The following is a 19,870-nucleotide window of genomic DNA, read 5'->3' on the forward strand; positions in this document are numbered from 1 at the left end:
GATTTTGAACAATATTTTTGTAAATAATATACAATTACATACACAAGAGATAAAAAAAATCGTTAAACGTTTAATGTAAAATTTAAATTAAAATTATATACAGATTTTGCACAATATTTTTGTAAATAATATACATACAGTAATCACTTATTTTCTTCTGCACCTTCTTCCGGCTGATAATTTTGTTTTCAACATTTGTTTGGAGTGAAGAAACCATCGAAAGTCCTTCAGTATCTTCTTCAGCGGCGAAAAAACATTTTTAAACGATTGATTTGTATGAGCGCTGCTTCTATTTTTATCGGTGGTTCGTCGTTAATGTTCTTCAACAGAATGACCTCCTTCCATTTCTTCATCCTCATGAGGAACTTCTTGAAAAATATCGATGATAATGTCATTGATATCTATAGCACCATCTTCTGTAGTGAAGTTCAAGTTTATATCTTTGTAGCCATGGTCACTTGTAGCTGAAGTGTCGTACATTATCAATAGATGTTGAAGTTCTTGTTCTTCTTGGTGCTCCACATTGCTGTTCACAACTTCAATTTTTGCGTTTGAGAAACCAGACTTTACAAAACAGTTCACGACAGTTTGTTTTCTAATTGCGTTTACTGAAGAGGAAATCCATTGAATCGCATCTAGGATGCTGATTTTCTTTGCAAGGTCACTCGCACATGTTACGTCGTTCATGTTTGCATAAGATGTCTTAAAACACGTTTTCTGTAGTGAAGTTTAAAATTTTTTATTATCCCTTGATCCAAGGGCTGACACTCTGCAGATGTGTTTGGTGGCAGAAAAACGATTTGAATGTTGGACAATTCAATGTGCGGGTGAGATGCAGCATTATCCATGAAAAGAATAATTTTTCTGTTTTGACGAATCATGTTTTGGTTAAAGTGACTTATCCATTCGCTCATGATATCTCGTGTCATCCACGCTTTTTTATTAGACTTCCAGTCAACATTCAAAAGATTCAACTTTATGCCCTTGAAACAACGAGGATTTTGTGGTTTTCCTATAACAAGAGGTTGTTCAAAGTCTCCCAGTATATTTGTACACAATAGTACAGTCAAGCGTTCCTTAGAAATTTTTCCGCCCTGGCACTTTTCGTTTTTTAGACTCATTGTTTTTTCAGAAAGAGCTTTAAAAAACAACCCTGTTTTGTCACAGTTGTAAATATCCTTAGCTTTAAAATCACGACATAAATCTTCCAATTTGACGGTCCACTCTGTTACAACCCAAGTATCAACAGATCCACCTTCACCACTTACGGTTTTCCAAGAAATTTTATGCAGAGTTTTGAACTTGTCTAGCCATCCCACTGAAGCTTTGAACTCATTTACTCCCATAGATTTCGCAACCTCCAAAGCCTTTTCCCTAATAATAGGCCCATTAATGGGAATTTTTTTAGCATGTTCGCGACAAAACCACTCATACGTAACATTGTCGATTTGAAGTCCAACAGTTTTCAGGAATCATTTTTGAACCTGATCATTTCCGTGTTCCCAAAATTATTTGAGCTGTTCATTTTTTTTCTTTAGGATGTCGCTTACCTGCATCTTCCCGATTTTGAATTTTGCAGCGAGATTGCGAATACTATTTTTTTGCCGATCATACGCATTAATGAGTTCGACTTTATCTTTTAAAGTTAAATAGTTACGAGAAGACATTGTGCACTTCACACGACACTGAACAAAACTGAAACTGAAAAGACGAAAGGCGACCATATTCTCCCCCCCCCTCAGCACACACCGAATTCATCAGAAGTTTTACACGTGCCTTAAAATTCTTGAAAAAGGGTTTAGAACCGCGACGTAAACCTTGACAAAATTCAGAGAATCGGAAATAGAAAATAAACACACGATTGAGGCAATACGTGGAAGAAAAGTTCCTAGAAAAAGGGCAGTGAGCTCTCCCGCAGGCCGTTACGGGGAGATCAAATTAAGTGCTAATCTAAATGAAACAGTGCAGATTGCCTGTCCGCGTCCGTTACAGAGAATGTCCGCTAGACAGAAGCTGCAAACACGTTAAAACCAATACAGGTGAGTTGGGAATTTGAAAATGTCAGTTAACGAGAGGTGTCCGTTAGGAGAAGTTTCACTGTATATAATATCAAAGTTATTCCCTGCATCCAGTTCTTTTGTGACTGCTTCATAGTATCCAATCAAATTGGTCAGGCAAGACTTCCCCTTAACAAAACCATGCTGTGTCCGAGGTATAACTGAAGTCTTGTCTAGATGATCCTGCAGTGCTTCTTTAACCAGTGCCTCCATTAATTTTCCAGGAACAGAAGTTAAACTAACAGGTCTATAATTACTTGTGTCAGCCTTTGATCCTCCTTTGTGAATTGGGGTCACATTTGCACAACTCCAGTCCATGGGTACTTCCCATGAGTCCAAAGAAGCTCTCATAATTATGGCGAAGGGGCTTGCTTACTTCCTTTGCTGCCTCCTTTAATATAACTGGATGGATCCCATGCATCCCATAAACACAAGAAAGGTGCCTTTCTTGTGTTTATCTTCAACAAATTCTCCTCCACTTTACTTTCAGTTATTACAAGATTCTCTAGTTTACTGCCAGAGTTAAATACACCTCTGGCATTCCCCTCGCTGAATAACTCCTCATGTGTGAATGTCGATGCAAAATATTCATTTAGTTTGTTAGCTACCTGAGCAGGATCATCAACAGTTGACCCATCGATATCAAGTGGGCCAATCTGATTCATCCCCTTCCTTCTAGAGTTTACATAAGTAAAGAACTCTTTGCTGTTTTTCTTGCATCCTTTGCCAAAGATTTCTCGTAATCTGCCTTCGCCTGCCTAACCTCCTTTGTAACTTGGTTACAGATCAACTTGTATCTATCATAGGCTTCTGTGTCACGTGTTAATTTGTATGTATCCCATGCATTTTTCTTCTCTGCCATATGTCTCATTAGTTCATCTGACATCCATTTAGGCCTAAACCTTGAACAATATTTCTTAGTTGGTATGTAAAGCCTAGTAGCTTCCAAGATAAGTTCTTTGAATGCTTCCCATTTTGAATTTGCTGTTGGTATCATCATCAGTTGGTCCCACTGTATAGAATTTAAATACTGTCTCAGACCATCGGAGTTGCCTTTACGAAAGCAATAACCCTTCCCTTTACCCCTAATGGTAGTTACCTCTTTGAGTAAATCCCACTTCAGCACACTGTGATCACTGCCACCTAGTGGTTCATTTATCTGCAGATTCTTAATGCATGAAGAATCACTACTGATAATGAAATCAAGAGTATTACTTCCTCTAGTTGCCTCCTGGACATGCTGATGTAGAAAACAATCATCCAATAAATCCACAAAAGCCTTGCTAGTGTGTGAGTGAACAGCCCCCAAATTCCAGTCAATATCTGGGAAATTAAAATCCCCCATTATAAGACTCTCTGATTTACTGGCCCACTCTATTTCCCTGTACAGTTTCTTATTATACTCATCAGAGTCATTAGGCCTATAGCACACTCCTACTCTCAATTTTGATCTCCCAATGCTTATGTCACACCAAACTGACTCGACACTGCACTGTCCAGCGATATCGACTGGCTTCACTTACTTGGATTTTATGTATTTCTTAACTAATAGCATAACGCCTCCTCCCTTTCTATCCTGCCTATCCTTTCTGTAGACATTGTACTCCCCAAATTCCAGTTCTGCATTCCTTATATCTGTGTGACACCACGTCTCTGAAATCCCAACAATATCTGCCTTTGATGTTTTGAGCAATACCTCAAATTCATCAAATTTATTTGTGTTTTCTTATCTACTCACTAATTCATATCACAAATATACTTGATCATAGTTCTAAAGTTAGTAATGTCCATTTTAATATATTTTCAGTTATCAATTTCCTCAACCTCCACCCATCTTATTTGCCCTTATTTATTCCTTCTCTGATTCCTTACACTTTAAAAAGTGTTAATTATACTTATGTGTGTTCCGATATTCCTTGTCAGAGACCTCTCAGTTTTCTCTCTTTTTGGACTCTTCTCTTTTGGCTCAAATTCTCTTTACTTCATTTTGTCAAATTCATTTGTTGCTGTGTCATTCTCCCAACTCAAAAAATCACTAAGAACTTTACAATATTCTTTCTCTGAAACTTTCCTTTATTTTAATTTTTGTAACTAACTCCACCTAGTTTAATTACATTAAGCAATAAATGCTTATAAATAGTTGCCCACCTAGCTTCAATTTTCTAATTGTATGGACCCTAGTACACCCCTTTCAGGAAAGGTTTGCCTGCAACATTCATTTTGTTTTGGCATACTTTGTTATTCATCTGATATCTGCTACTCAGGACTTTACTGTTATTTATTAATTATAAATTTATACATAATACAGTGGTTAGATTTTAAATGGGATTGTTTTAAATATGGTAACCCTATAATCATGGATGAAGTAATAAGACACATTGTATGATAATCAATAGTTTGTGAATCATCATTTTGTTAGTTAATGACTCATTAATTAGGACAGTCTTTAACTTCTGGAATGTTTTGTTAACTTTCTAAGGATGTTTTCACAATATTATATTTGTATGCTACATATGCTTTTATTCCCTCTTTCCTAACAGGTACGATGGATGATGTACTGGATTGTATTTGCTGTATTCACATTTGTAGAAAATTTTGCTGATATTCTGTTTTCATTCTGGTAAGTAAAGTGTTTTGTACCCCTTTTAAAATGTAAAATTAAATATCATTAAATTAAATCAAACTGGATACACTATACTAGCTGAGTGTTGAGCATTACAGCTCTGGTTCATACTATCTAAAAAAAAAAAAAAAAAAAAAGCTGTTTCAAAGATAATTTCACTCCCTTATTGTTAATTAAGACTTTTACCTGTATCACCTCGACCTGAGACTGGCTCACCCACTCATTTGGTGAAACATATGATATGGATTGTACACATTTATTTGGGATAGCCAAGTATGGAAGTTTTGGCTTATTCAAATTTTGATTACAATCAAAAATTATGATAATCCCCAGATTTCCAATAATTCTTGAGTTCTTGCATAGCCATTAATGGTAACCATGTGGCCAAAATGCTGATAAAAGGAAATCATTTAATTTTATTATATTAAAAAATTAATAAATTAATAAGAGGAGTTTACCTCAATATAGTACGTGGAACACTTCCGTATGATACCCTCCAGAAATTAAAACGGAAAAAACGAAAAAATCGACAACTTACCGGTACATTAAAGTAAAATATAAATAATTAAAGTAAAATATAAATAATTAAATGATCAATTTAACACAATTCAAAATCAATTCAAAACAATTAAAATTCAAATTAACGCAATTAAAAGAATCTAACGAAAATATTCAAAACGATTTTCCTTCCTGAAGCTGACAATGCTTTTCGACCGACTGTCGTGATCACAGGAATGAAAATTACCGAATCCGGCTAAACCTGCAACTTAAATAGTGATTATGTGTCTTCGCGCATGCGCGTAAAGGTCCACGCATCGGAGATCAAATATGGCCGCCGAACATTAACAAAATTCTCGTGTAATTTAATTTCAACGGTTTCTGCAATTAATAGTCGCGTATAATTACGTTGAACGTTAAGTATTTTGGCCTCGTTAAATAAAAAAGTATGTTTTTCGTTAATGGCATGAAAGGCTAATTCTGACGCTGCTGAACGAGAAGCACGAACAGAGGCTTCGTGTTGATTTACACGGATATTAAGAGAAAACCGCGTCGAACCCTGATAAGACGAGTCGCAATCACCGCAAGAAATGTTGTATACTAGATCATTAATTTGTGTTGCGAACGCCGAAAGAACCGAGCGATTGTTCAGTATAGTGTGTAACTTCCGTATAGGCCTAGCTATAATTTTAAATTCGGTATCTTTAAAGAATCTGTTAAGCTGTTTGTGCCACTGTTCAACATATGGGACAGAAATAAAGTATTTTTTGATATTACTATTGTTGATTGGTGCAGTATTTTGTATCTTATCCTTAGCTTGTACCCTAATTCGATTTATTGTGTTAATGGGATAACCCCTGTTCAAGAATCTGCTAGTTAATATTTGTATTTCTGAGTCTAAAGCAGAATCCGTCGTTGAATATTTATAGGCATTTAGAAATTGATTAAAGATAATCGATCTTTTGTAGGTGAACGGGTGGTAGCTATTATAATGTAGAAGCATACCGGTGTTTGTGGGTTTTCGATAGATGCTAAATTGTATTTTGTTCGAGTCCCGGGTAAGCGTGAAATTTAGAAAGTTTAATGACTTAGTATCCGTATCTTCCCTTTCCAATGTAAATTTGAGTCTAGAATGAATATTATTGAACGAATGTAAAATGTCTTGGATAGTACTACTATCGGTAATAACTAGAACATCGTCTAAAAGATTTTTTCGTTTTTTCCGTTTTAATTTCTGGAGGGTATCATACGGAAGTGTTCCACGTACTATATTGAGGTAAACTCCTCTTATTAATTTACTAATATTATTATCAACGTAGAACATATTGAGTATTTCAGCTCTGATTCATACTATCTAATTAAAAAATTAATGAACTGTCATATTTAAAATATACCTTACCCACAATGAAGTATAATAAGAAATATTTTACTTGTAAACAAGTTAAACCATAAGTGCAGTTTCCAACGTTTCATGGTGTACATGCCCACGTGATATACAATTAACATAATGCTGCTACAATTCATATATTCTTAGTTATATGCTGCTGACTGCAGAGACCGCTTCTACAGGAATGGAATACACTTAAATAGGAAGGGTGCAAGAATATTTGCTGATGCTATCGAGGCAGTGTTAGGTGGGTTAGAAAACTGCTAGCTTGGGGGAATACAAGGACTAATAGATTAACAGTAGCCGCTGGCAGAAGTGAAAGTGATTCTTGCACTGCTTCTGTTGGAATGAGCAGCAGCCTGGAAAACAAGATGCAGCGTATTTCAGAGACTGCTGGGAGTCATTGCGGTGCAAGCAAACACATGGGTTGTGTTAGGGTAGCTAAGGATAGGAAGGAACAGGTGCATGTATACTTGCATATACACCAATGCTAGGAGTTTGGTAAATAAATTTGATCAATTTGAGATGTTGGTCAAAACATCAAAGGCAGATATTGTTGGGATATTAGACACGTGGTGTCACACAGATATAAGGAATGCAGAACTGGAATTTGGGGAGTACAATGTCTACAGAAAGGATAGACAGGATAGGAAGGGAAGAGGTGTTATGTGCTATTAGTTAAGAAATATATAAAATCCAAGGAAGTGAAGCCAGTTGACATCGTTGGACAGTGCAGTGTCGAGTCAGTTTGGTGTGAAATAGAGTGCGCCAGAAAATCAAAGAGTCTTATAATAGGGGATTTTAATTTCCAAGATATTGACTGGAATTTGTGGGTTGGTTACTCACACAGTAGCAAGGCTTAGTGAATGGAGACTAGGCACCTGCGAGATGATCTGATTGAGGTGTATAAAGTCTTGAATGGTTTGAGCATGCCCAATGCTGATAGGATTTTTCGTCTTGCTCAGAATAATCACCTGAGATGGCATAAATTAAAATTGAGGAAAGACATATGTAGGATAGATGTGCGGAAGTTCGCCTTTAGCCAGCGGGTGGTTGGTTGGTGGAACAGACTTCCATCCTTTATTGTGGAAGTTGATAGCCTAAATAAATTTAAGGCTGAGCTGGACAGGTATTTGAAACAAACAGAGGGGTGAAATGGGAGCGGTGTTTTTTTTTTTTTTTTTTTTGGCTGATGCTTCACAAGCTTGGTTTCTTGCATCATATGCCTCTACTAATGCTGATGATTGCAGTAGAGGGAGAACTTGCAAATAACTGAACTTATATGGCCTGTTGGGAACTTTTATTTATTTTTACTGCTGTTGTATATATTTTGTACACATCATAGTTAAATTGTGATCTGTAACCATAAAGAAAGAAGAAAGCTTTAAACTTTATAAAACAGAAAATCCGTATTATTAACACAAATAAAAATACATAGCACACACCTTGATAGAATGCTGCTGTAATTTGATACTCTAAACTTGCAGAAAATGTGAGATTGTTTAATTTTATTTAAATAAAAACTAAGGAATTTTCTCCAAAAAAGAAGTTTAGAACTTGACTGGAAATTCTGTGTGTGATTCAGAAATATAAAGAATGTTCTCACAATAGTTATTTAATTATAACTTGAGTAACATTGTTTGCTAGAAGGTGAAAAAAAAAATGTTTTCAACTTTATATAATACTAATACTAGTCTGCACGTGTTTGCTTAATGTAATTAAAATGCATATATACGTTAGCATCACTCTTGCTGGCTATACATAATTTAAAAGTCTAACCTTGTCATGTATGGCATCAGTGAGATGTGTATGTGAACGAAAAAAATTTTTAAATGTAGTGCAGAGGCAATGCAGTAGCATGAATTGACATCCTGAGCAGCATCCCTTTCAATTTGAAACTTGACTGCTCATTGTTTACTTATTTCCATTTTCCTTTTTACTCCTGTGTTTTTCCATTTGCAAACTGGGTTTTGATTATTCGTGAGGAACTTGGGGAGTGTTGGTGTTCAGTAAATTATTTGATGAGTTGAAGGTAGATGGGCAATGTTTAAAACATTTTCAAGTATCAGTAAGTGTCTTTATTATTACCTTATATTTTACTGAATATACTATAATTACTATTTTTTGATATGCTGAATGTGCGTATAAAATTATTTTTAATATACCCTTGTAAAAATACTGCATGAAAATTGATACTATACTTTAAAAAAGTTAAATTAATGAAATTTAAGCATTTAGAAATCATGGAGGCAGGGCTGGATTTACATAAACTAAACAAGCTACAGCTTAGGGCCTGACATTACCAGGGTCTTGCTCCATCTTAAAAAATCCTTTTTTTAATATTGTCACAGGTGAACAGTAAGAGAGGAGGGCCTCGTACATGTTATAGATTAGGGCCACAACAAGTTTAAATCCGGCCCTGCATGGAGGTAGTCCCCATGTAAATAATGGTGTGTTTTTTAAATTTACTTGTCTTTAGCAAAATCCAACTTGGAAAATCACAAGACCTGGTGAAAAGTGTGCATGCAGTTCTCTTACAATTCAAAACTTTTATTATTAGTTTTGCTGCTTTTTAATCTCAGGCTTTTTCCCAAGTTACTGAATAACTAGACTAGAATTTGATATAGTGCAAGAATCTTTCTAATGATCCCACCCCAATTATCAGTTTTGCTAAGCCCTTAAGGTCTCTGTAACCTTAGGCACAGACCCTTCACCTTCATAAACTATTTTTTAGATCAATTTTCTTAAAGTTTAAAAATATTAAATCTCAAGTTAAATAAATAGCAGATCCACAGTATATATGAGTTATGTTAATCTTTCAAATATTCTATTTAGCTGCAGATCTAAATTACATATTTAATTACCTTAAAACCTTATGATTACTTTGCTCTAAGATTAAGGTGAAAGCACACTTTCTGTACTATTCTTGTTTACTCCAGGTCTTTGGAACTTAGGCCTTAACTTGTGCCTTTGAGTAGAATTATCCAAAAGTCAGGTCCCATTAATTCTGGTGGGTTAACTGTTCTTACAATTTGTATTTCGGTTTTTAATTAGTCTCAGGATATATAGTGAGGTTTTCTGGAAAGAAAACTGGTTTTCACTGAATTGGTTTTTTTTTTTTTTTTTTGTTGTTGTTTTTACAGCTAAACTGACTATTAAAATGCAGACAGTTAACAGAAATGATTAATGAGTTTGTAACATATTCGGTTGTCTTAATCTAAATAGTCAATTCAACCTAATTTGTGCCAGCTTTTTTTTATTGATCTTGTTCAATATTGTAATAATACTATTAACTTGAAATTGATAGCACTTTCAGTGTGGAAATAATTTGTTTCAAATCTGTTATATCATCTGAGAACAACGAACACAATGTAAGTGAGAAAAACATAAGACCTATTTCCCAAATTTGTTTTTTTATAAATTTGTTTTCAATTATTTGTTATCTACTACTTTCAAGATTTATTCTGGCGAACTATGGCTATATGCGCCTAATAAATCCCTAAACCAACAACAACAAACCAGATTTACTCTGTCTTTTTTAAATATATTAGCTCAGTTGAACAGATAATATTTTTATATTTAATATAGTTTATTTCTTAGTTTTTGCACTCGGTATTTTTCATCAACATTTCAAACTGATGATAATATAAATGTAATTTCATACTGATATTATTAATGATATCAGTATGAAGTTACATTTAACTATATATTATAAAATGAACAATACAAAATATTCCTATAAGAGACTACAGTTGGTTATCATTATCATTTTAATACTTTTCCTGTTTGCTCTGCGAAAAACTAAAGAAAATATCAAAATTATTTCAGGTTCCCTTTTTATTATCAAGTGAAAGTGTTGTTTATTCTTTGGCTTATAAGTCCATTAACAAAGGGAGCAATATATATGTACAAAAAGATTATTCATCCAACCCTTGAAAGCCAAGAAAAAGTAAGTATGAAAATCTTAATTTGAAAATTTTAAATCACTTGTAGTTTGCATTTTGCAGATATGTGTCTGTTCATGAAATGCATTTAATTAATAACAGAAATATACTAGTGAGTTAGGTTTAGTAGCAGTCACTTTACCATACAAAAGCTTTGATTATGCAGAAAACTCAGTTTCTAACATGTCCAGAGACTCATTAGAAAATTTGATGCTTTGTAACAGGTACCTATTAAACTACTAATCATTGTGTAAATGGGAAAAAAAGTAACAAAATGCATGCCTTTGATGGAATGCAACATCTTGTTCCAGTTCACAACATACTTTGGCTCACACAGAGCAGGATACATCTGCTCTGTGTGAGCCAAATTTAAGAACTGCTGAAATAAAGTATTAAATTTTGAAATTAAACTACACAATTCACAGTGTAGTGGAGAGATGCATGTGCGATTAAGTTGCCAACTGCCCGACAGGTATATTTTCGGTTAAAATTTATTTGGGATACTCACTTGAGTCATTGGTCAAATTTGGAACCTCTGAGAATTAATGCAATTAGTGCCACCCTTTCTTAAATGTATTGTTAATTTAATAGAAGCAATAATTTTTATTGTAATAAAATATAAATTAAAGAATGCATCCATACATTACTTGCACTTCTGCTTGTTTGCTTACAGTTTCTGGGTGTTAGATATGCCCAAAGAGATTTTCAGGAGTAGGTCAGAGATTGTGTGTGAAACCCCAGACGTATTAAGGTATAGAATATAGAACCTATATAAGTAACATGCATGGGTTTAAAGTTGAGAAGATTGAAGATTCTTGTTGGCATTAGACTTAATTTCTGTAGATGGAAATTTTCAGGAAATACATATGAAGATTGGTTGTTCCAAAGAACAAAAATAGAAGGGATGAATGAGGAAGAGGAAAAGTCTGTGAATTTTGAGTTGGAGTGAATGGATGTTGACTTGCTCTTCAGACTGGTTTGAAAGAGAGTGGCGGAATTGCAGATGCCAGTTCAAAAGAATGGAATTATCTATAGAAAAGGAATGCAGAAAAACTGGACATCTATGGGTGAGAGAGTGATTGTGAGAGCATAATAGTAGGTGATTTTCCTAGCTCATCGATACATTTGATCGCGTTAGTACAAAATTGGGATGCTAACAAATCAGCTGTATCTTTAGCTCAGGGTGCAGTAGAACTTATCAGGTTATAATAGAAGTGGAAGTACAGGTAGGCCCCGATTTACACTGAGGTTACGTTCCACTTCCTCGGGGTCATTAGCCGAAGTGGCATAAATCGAGGAAGAATTATAATGTATTTAAATAAGATAGGTTCCTTCACCATGAAAATTGAACCCTAAGAGTTAGTTTATTTTATATTAAATATTTGTGGTTATTTTATATTTATGAGATACAAATATTTATAGATAAATTATAAGTAATAAAATAAAAATTAACTTATTACTTCATTCCTGTAGATCCATATATGTGGTATGTAGTAATGCCACTGTCTGCCCCCCCCCCCCTTATTGATGTTCTTTGACAGTAGTGTAATGGGGCAGTGTTAATGAGATGGACCTGATGGAGGGTCGACCAGTTCTGCAGGTTCTTAGGCCTTAGAAAAGAACTGCAGCAATGACATCTGGTGTCTTTCCCTCTTCTAACATATTGTAGTAAGGCTTCAATATGTTAGTAACAGCTCTTTGGATGGAACAGCTGTGTTCCCAGTCTGGGTCATTATCAGAGTTTCACAGCCTGTTTGTATTTGTGCAAAAGCTGATTGAAGTGTCTTTGTGATGAGGGTCCTAATTGGCACAATCTGTTGCTCTTCCTCCTCAGAATCCTGTTTAGCCAGTTGTGCAGCCATCTCCTCTAAGTCCTCTTTTGAAAAAGGCTCATCGACATCATCAATGTCAACCTTGTCAGTGCCAACATCCTCAGCCATTGGAGTGATACCTTCAGCCACTGCTGAAACTGGCTCAAACTCAAGAAAGTAAGACTGCATCAAGCCACAATTTCCTACAAACACCATTCATGCATGATTGCGACACGTCTTTCCAGGCTGCAGAAATGTTACTTATGGCCTTAAGGATGTTGTAGGACCCAGTAGTCTCTCACAGTCAGTGAATTAGATGCCTGCACTGCCTTGACAATCCCTTTGAAGATCATACTTAAATAGTATGCCTTGAAGGTTGCAGTAACACCCATTGGCTGCAGCAGTGAGGTGGTGTGGGTGGCAAATAAAAGACCTTCACATTCATTAGCATTAGTAGAGGCATTTGATGCAAGAAAGCAAGCTTATGCAGCATCAGCCAAAAAAAAAAAAAACCCCCCACTTCCACTTCACCCCTCTGTTCGTTCAAAATACCTGTCCAGCTGAGCCTTAAACTTATTTAGGCTATCAACCTCCACCACAAGGGATGGAAGTCTGTTCCACCAACCAACCACCTGCTGGCTAAAGGCAAATTTCCGCACGTCTATCCTACATCTGTCTTTCCTCAATTTGAATTTATGCCCTCTCGGGTGATTTTTCTGAGCTAGAGGAAGAATCCCATCAGCATTGAGCATGCTTAAACCATTCAAGGCTTTATACACCTCTATCAGATCACCTCGCTGGTGCCTAGTCTCCAGACACTGTAATTTGCAAAACTTAAGCCTTTGTTCGTAAGAGCAACCCTTTGTTCCACTCACTAATCTTCTTGCCCTTCTCTGTACTCGTTCCAGCAGCTCTACATCCTTCTTGAAATGAGGCCTCCAGACCTGTATACAGTACTCTAGGTGTGGCCTGACCATTGCCTTATACAATGGAATAATCACCTCCTTATCCCTGCTGGAAAAATTCCTGTATATCATTGAAAATATTCCATGAGCTACTCTTGCAGCCCATCTGCAGTGCTCGGAGAACTTCATATCTGCCTGCACAATCACCCCCAAGTCCTTTCATTCTCTACACTGTCAGTGTAGTACCACAGAGTTGATACGTTGCTCTGGGGTTGCTGTTTCCCATGTGTAGTACTTTACATTTGTCAATGTTAAACTTCATTTGCCACCTCTCAGCCCATCTGCTCAACCTTTCCAGATCCTGTTGCAGCAGCAGCATAGTGTCAGTAGTGTCCTTGACAACCTTGCCAACCTTTGTATCGTCTGCAAACTTGGACATTAAGCTTGATATACCATCATCAATATCATTTATAAATACAGAAAACAATAATGGACTCAACACTGAGCCCTGAGGGACTCCACTAATAACATTAGTCCACGATGAGCAGTGTCCATTGATTACCACTCTCTGTCTTCTCCCCCTCAACCACCCCTTTATCCATAGCAGCAATTTGCCTCCAATGTCACACTGCTCCAATTTGTATAGCAGTCTTCCATGTGCAACAGTATCAAAAGCCTTTCTAAGATCCAAGTATATAATATCAAAGTTATTCCCTGCATCCAGTTCTTTTGTGACTGCATCATAGTATCCAATCAAGTTGGTCAGGCAAGACTTCCCCTTAACAAAACCACAAAACCATGCTGTGTCTGAGCTATAACTGAAGTCTTGTCTAAATGATCCTGCAGTGCTTCTTTAACCAGTGCCTCCATTAATTTTCCTGGAACAGAAGTTAAGCTCACAGGTCTATAATTACTTGTGTCAGCCTTTGATCCTCCTTTGTGAATTGGGGTCACATTTGCACATTTCCAGTCTATGGGTACCTCCCCTGAGTCCAAGGAAGCTCTCATAATTATGGCTAAGGGTTTGCTTGCTTCCTTTGCTGCCTCCTTTAATATAACTGGATAGATCCCATCCACCCCGGGTGCCTTTCTTGTGTTTATCTTCAACAGTTTCTCCTCCACTTTACTCCCAGTTATTTCAAGATTCTGTAGCTTACTGCTAGAGTTGAATACACCTCTGGCATTCCCCTTGCTGAATAACTCCTCATGTGTGAATGTCGATGCAAAATATTCATTTAGTTTGTTAGCTACCTGAGCAGGATCATCAACAGTTGACCCATCAATATCAAGTGGACCAATCTGATTCATCCCCTTCCTTCTAGAGTTTACATAAGTAAAGAACTCTTTGCTGTTTTTCTTTGCATCCCTTGCCAAGGATTTCTCGTAATCTGCCTTCGCCTGCCTAACCTCCTTTGTAACTTGGTTGCATATCAACTTGTATCTATCATAGGCTTCTGTGTCATGTGTTAATTTGTAAGTATCCCATGCATTTTTCTTCTCTGCCATATGCCTCATTAGTTCATCTGACATCCATTTTGGCCTAAACCTTGAACAATATTTCTTAGTTGGTATGTAAAGCCTAGTAGCTTCCAAGATAAGTTCTTTGAATGCTTCCCATTTTGAATTTGCTGTTGGTAACATCATCAGTTGGTCCCACTGTATAGAATTTAAATACTGTCTCAGTCCATCGTAGTCGCCTTTACGGAAGCAATAACCCTTCCCTTTACCCCTAATGGTAGTTACCTCTTTGAGTAAATCCCACTTCAGCACACTGTGATCACTGCCACCTAGTGGTTCATTTATCTGCAGATTCTTAATGCATGAAGAATCACTGCTGATAATCAAATCAAGAGTATTACTCCCTCTAGTTGCCTCCCGAACATGCTGATGTAGAAAACAATCATCCAATAAATCCACAAAAGCCTTGCTAGTGTGTGAGTGAACAGCCCCCAAATTCCAGTCAATATCTGGGAAATTAAAATCCCCCATTATAAGACTCTCTGATTTACTGGCCCACTCTATTTACCTGTACAGTTTCTTATTATACTCATCAGAGTCATTAGGCCTATAGCACACTCCTACTCTCAATTTTGATCTCCCAATGCTTATGTCACACCAAACTGACTCAACACTGCACTGTCCAGCAATGTCGACTGGCTTCACTTCCTTGGTTTTTATGTGTTTCTTAACTAATAGCATAACCCCTCCCCCCTTCCTATCCTGTCTATCCTTTCTGTAGACGTACTCCCCAAATTGCAGTTCTGCATCCCTTATATCTGTGTGACAACACGTCTCTGATATCCCAACAATATCTGCCTTTGATGTTTTGAGCAATACCTCAAATTCATCAAATTTATTTACTAAACTCCTAGCATTGGTGTACACGCAAGTATACCTGCACCTGTTTCTATTCTTAGCTACCCTAACACAACCCACGTGTTTACTTGTACCGCAATGGCTCCCAGCAGTCTCTGAAATACCATGCATCTTGTTTTTCAGGCTTCTGCTCATTCTAATAGAAGCAGTGCAAGAATCTCTTTCACCTCTGCCAGTGGCTACTGTCAGTCTATTGGTCTTTGTCTCATTCAGAACATCATTAGGGACATATTCAAGGTTGGCTGGATGTTCTGGAGCATTGTCGACTACTAAAACTACATTTTTTGTGTTGTTTGCTGCACAAAATTGGCCCACCTCTGAACAAAAATATGGAGTGTACTATTCACTAAAAAGGGTCTGGGTCACCCACACCTTATTAGGACATGGAAAACAGGAAGTTGGGTCTTCACAACGCCCTTCATAACACATGGATTCTCTGAGTGGTACTCCAACATTGGCTTTAACTTAAAACTGCCTGATGCATTACCACCCAGAAGTAATGTAAGCCAATCTTTTTCAGCCTTAAAACTAGGGGCAGACCTCTTGTCACGTGCTCTGTATATCCTACCAGGCAGCTCCAGTACAGCTCTGTTTCACCAACATTGAAGACCAAGTCTGTGGGTGTAGCAACCTTCATCCATTAACTTTTGGAAATAGGAAGAATATTCCTTAGCACCTGCTGTGTTTGCACTAGCCGTCTCACCAGTAATTTTTACATTGAGAATTCTGGTCCAGTTTTTGAACCAGGAAAACTAGCCCCTGTCAGCTGAAAATGATTCAGTCCCTCCGAATTTCACATTAATTTCATTGGACAAGCTGCTACCCTTGTCCATAACCACTGCCTGTATTACAGGAATGTTATTTTGGTTCATATCGGCAGCACTAATAACTTCTCCATTATCTCACTTCTTGAATAAGTTGTTCTAGAAATGCTTACATTAATAATTGCTGTATGTGACTGCTTGATCTTCTCAGCATTATTCATATTGGTCGTAACAGTAGAAGGTGCTAAGTTTAAGGTCTTGCACACCTCTGAATGCTGCTCACCAAATTCCATACGACAAATAATGTCCATTTTCACTTCAATCGTTAGAGATTTGCAACTTTTTTTTAACATGTATAGGTGCAGATTCACCACTACACTTAGAAGACATGGGTTCGTGGGAACTATTTCACACAATTTATTTAAAATGATGCTTTAATGAACACAGGAAATTATTAAAATTTTAGGCACAGCTCGCAACACTTGCACACTGGCAAATGAGAAGAAAACAACTAACAAACATTGACACTAGCGTCACCTAGGGTGCCTACTTCCAGTGTTGCGTTTACGCTTGCTTGTGTTTTCAAAATTTTCTTTTTATATTTGGGGGGGTTTTTTTTGGTTTTTTTTTTCCTTCATTATTAGTTTAAAAGGGCATTAATCTGAAACAATGTGTTCTTTTGCCTTGATTTCAACCCAAATTTCGAGTACAACCTTTGAAGTAAAATGAATAATTAGGGAATCTAAGGTGATTAGTGATTGAGGCAACTGTGTTCAGGATTTTTTTTCAGTAAAAGTAAGCGAGTCTTGGCAGATTGTAGATTGCTTTGGAAATGAACATCACTGAGATTGTGAACTGAAATCACATATGTTTGTGAAATAAACAAGGAAATAAACAAAAACTTTTCACAAATAAATTGTTCTGTTTGATTCTTCATGATGCACTTGGTAGAAGAAGTAAAAATATGTGGGAAGCAGTACTCTACCAATCAAAAGCTGGTAGAGTACAGCAGTGAGATTTTACACTAGCTGATCTGGATGCTGCCTAAAGAATTACCAAAAGGTTATGTCTGGTGGACTGTCTAGCAGCAAGCCCTTTTTATACCATTTCAAAGATGTATGAAATATTGGATCTCTCCATGATGCCAATCATAACCTCAAAAAAACCTAACTCTTTCTCTCTCTCTCTCTTTTTTTTTTTTTTTTTTTTTTTAATGTGAAACAGTCTTTGACGGCACCTACTAAATTTCGAACTGAGGTAAAGCCAATTTGTCACGATTATGTGATGCAGAAATGTTGTCATTTGACATCATTTCCAGTTTGTCAATTTGAATATCAGACCAGAAATCACAGATTTTGCGACACATCATTTCTGTGTCTCAGAATAACGTGTCAACATGATTTTGAAAATTTGAAGCACCATTCGTGCCTTGTTGCAGGAATGGTGCTTCAAATCGACACATCTGTAATTTATCCAGCATTATTTTCTTGTAACACGGGAATGCTTGCTTGTGAGTTTGAAGCCTGATGCTCCCCAATGTCTCCACTAGTGGAGACAGACACTAACATCAATCATTTCAATGCCATCTTTGTTCCCACCCAAAGAATCTTTGGGAGCATTGTTTAGCCACAACAAAAAGTGTGGACTACCATGTTATTGAAATTCTATGTGCTTGAAAAAGTTGACCAGATAAAATTGACCAAACGGGCTATAACGTTTCGACTGCAATATGTTTAAAATTACATCCACTAAGTTTTTGAAATATATCGCACAAGTTACAGCAGTTCATTCACTTACATCACCTTCTGCATGAATTGCATCATCCTCACTAATATTACACCCCTTATTCTGTAACTGTAACATTTTTAGCATTAGTAGAGGCACATGATGCAAGAAAGCAATCTTATACAGCATCAGCCAAAAAAAAAAAAAAACCACCTCTTCCCATTTCACTGATCCAGTCATTCCAAATGTTTGTCTAGTTCTGCCTTGAATTTATTTAAGCTATCAACTACCCACTAACTAAAGGCAAACTTCTGCATATCTATTCTACAACTGTCTTTCCTCAGTTTGGATCTATACCCCTCAGGTGTATAAGCTGAGTAAGAATCCCATCAGCATTAAGCCTGCTCAATCCATTCAAGGCCTTATACACCTCAATCATATCGCCTTGCAGGTGCCTAGTCTCCAGAAGCTGCAATTTGCAGAACTTAAGCCTTTCTTCATAAGAGTACCCCTTTGTTCCCTTCACCAGTCTTGTTGCCCTTCTCTGTACTCGTTCTATCAACTCTACACCCTTTCTAAAATGAGGCTTCTAGACCTGTACGCAGTACTCAAGGTGTGGCCTGACCACTGCCTTGTACAAGGGGACAATCACCTCCTTATCCCTGCTCACAAAATCCCTGTATATATCATTGATAAGACCCCATGACCTACTCTGGCAGCCTGTCTGCACTGCTCAGAAAACTTCATATCTCACTGCACAATTACCCCAAGGTCTCTTTCATTCTCCACTACCCTGAGTGTAACACCACATAGTTGGAACATTTCTCTGGGGTTACAGAGAAATATTACATATGCAGTACTTTGCACTTGTCAATGTTAAACTTCATTTGTTGCTTCTCAGCCCATCTACCCAACTTTTCCAGATCCTGTTGCAGCAGCATACTGTCATTACTGTTATTATCAACCCTGCCAACCTTTATATCATCTAGAAACTTTGATATTAAGCTTCATATACCTTTATCGATATCATTGATAAATATACAAAACAACAACGGGCCCAACACCAAACCCTGAGGAATACCACTAATAACATTAGTCCACATAGAGCAGTACCCATTGACCACCACTCTCTGTCTTCTCCCACTCAACCATCCTTTTATCCATTGTAGCAACATGCCCTTAATGCCATACTGCTCCAGTTTGTACAGTAGTCTTCCATGTGCAACGGTATCAAAAGCTTTCCTTAAAGCCAAGTATATGATATCTAAATTATTTTTTGCATCCAGCTCCTTTGTGACCATATCATAGTATCTAATCAAGTTTGTCAGAGTTAAAACTTCCCCTTGACAAATCCATGCCGTGTCTGCATTATTGCTGCAGTCTTGTCTAAATGATCCTGCAATGCTTCTTTAACCAGTGATGGCATTATTTTCCCTGGAACAGAAGTCAAACTAACAGGTCTGTAATTACTTGTCACCCTTTGATCCCACCCCCCTTTGTGAAATCGAGATACATTTGCACATCTCCAGTCCGTCTGAACTTCCCCGAGTTCAAGGATGCTCTCATAATTATGGCTAAGGATTTGCTTACTTCCTTTGCTGCTTCCTTTAATATAACTGGATTGATCCCATTCACGCCAGGTGCCTGTCTTATGTTTAACTTCAACAATTTCACCTCCACTTTGCTTTTGGTTATTACAAAATCATTTAACTCCCTGTTATGATAAATATCTGGCCCCTCTCCTCCTTGAATAACTCCTTATGTGTAAATGTAGATGCAA

General features: G+C 36.9%; 1 protein-coding gene across 3 annotated transcripts in view; it reads left to right on the forward strand.

Annotated features, from left to right (window-relative positions):
- Positions 1-19,870, forward strand: part of LOC150077939 (receptor expression-enhancing protein 1-like) — a 123,455-nt gene that overhangs the window by 48,140 nt on the left and 55,445 nt on the right. For all 3 annotated transcript variants that reach the window (XM_090384866.1, XM_090384868.1, XM_090384869.1), the window contains 2 exons: positions 4,598-4,677; positions 10,394-10,514. In XM_090384866.1, the coding sequence (XP_090240992.1) occupies positions 4,598-4,677; positions 10,394-10,514 (201 nt within the window). The remainder of the gene's footprint in view (positions 1-4,597; positions 4,678-10,393; positions 10,515-19,870) is intronic.

Source organism: Mastigoproctus giganteus, chromosome 11 (genome assembly GCF_048544385.1).
Source record: "Mastigoproctus giganteus isolate SK-2022 chromosome 11, ASM4854438v1, whole genome shotgun sequence".
NCBI classification, from domain to species: Eukaryota; Metazoa; Arthropoda; class Arachnida; order Uropygi; family Thelyphonidae; genus Mastigoproctus; species Mastigoproctus giganteus.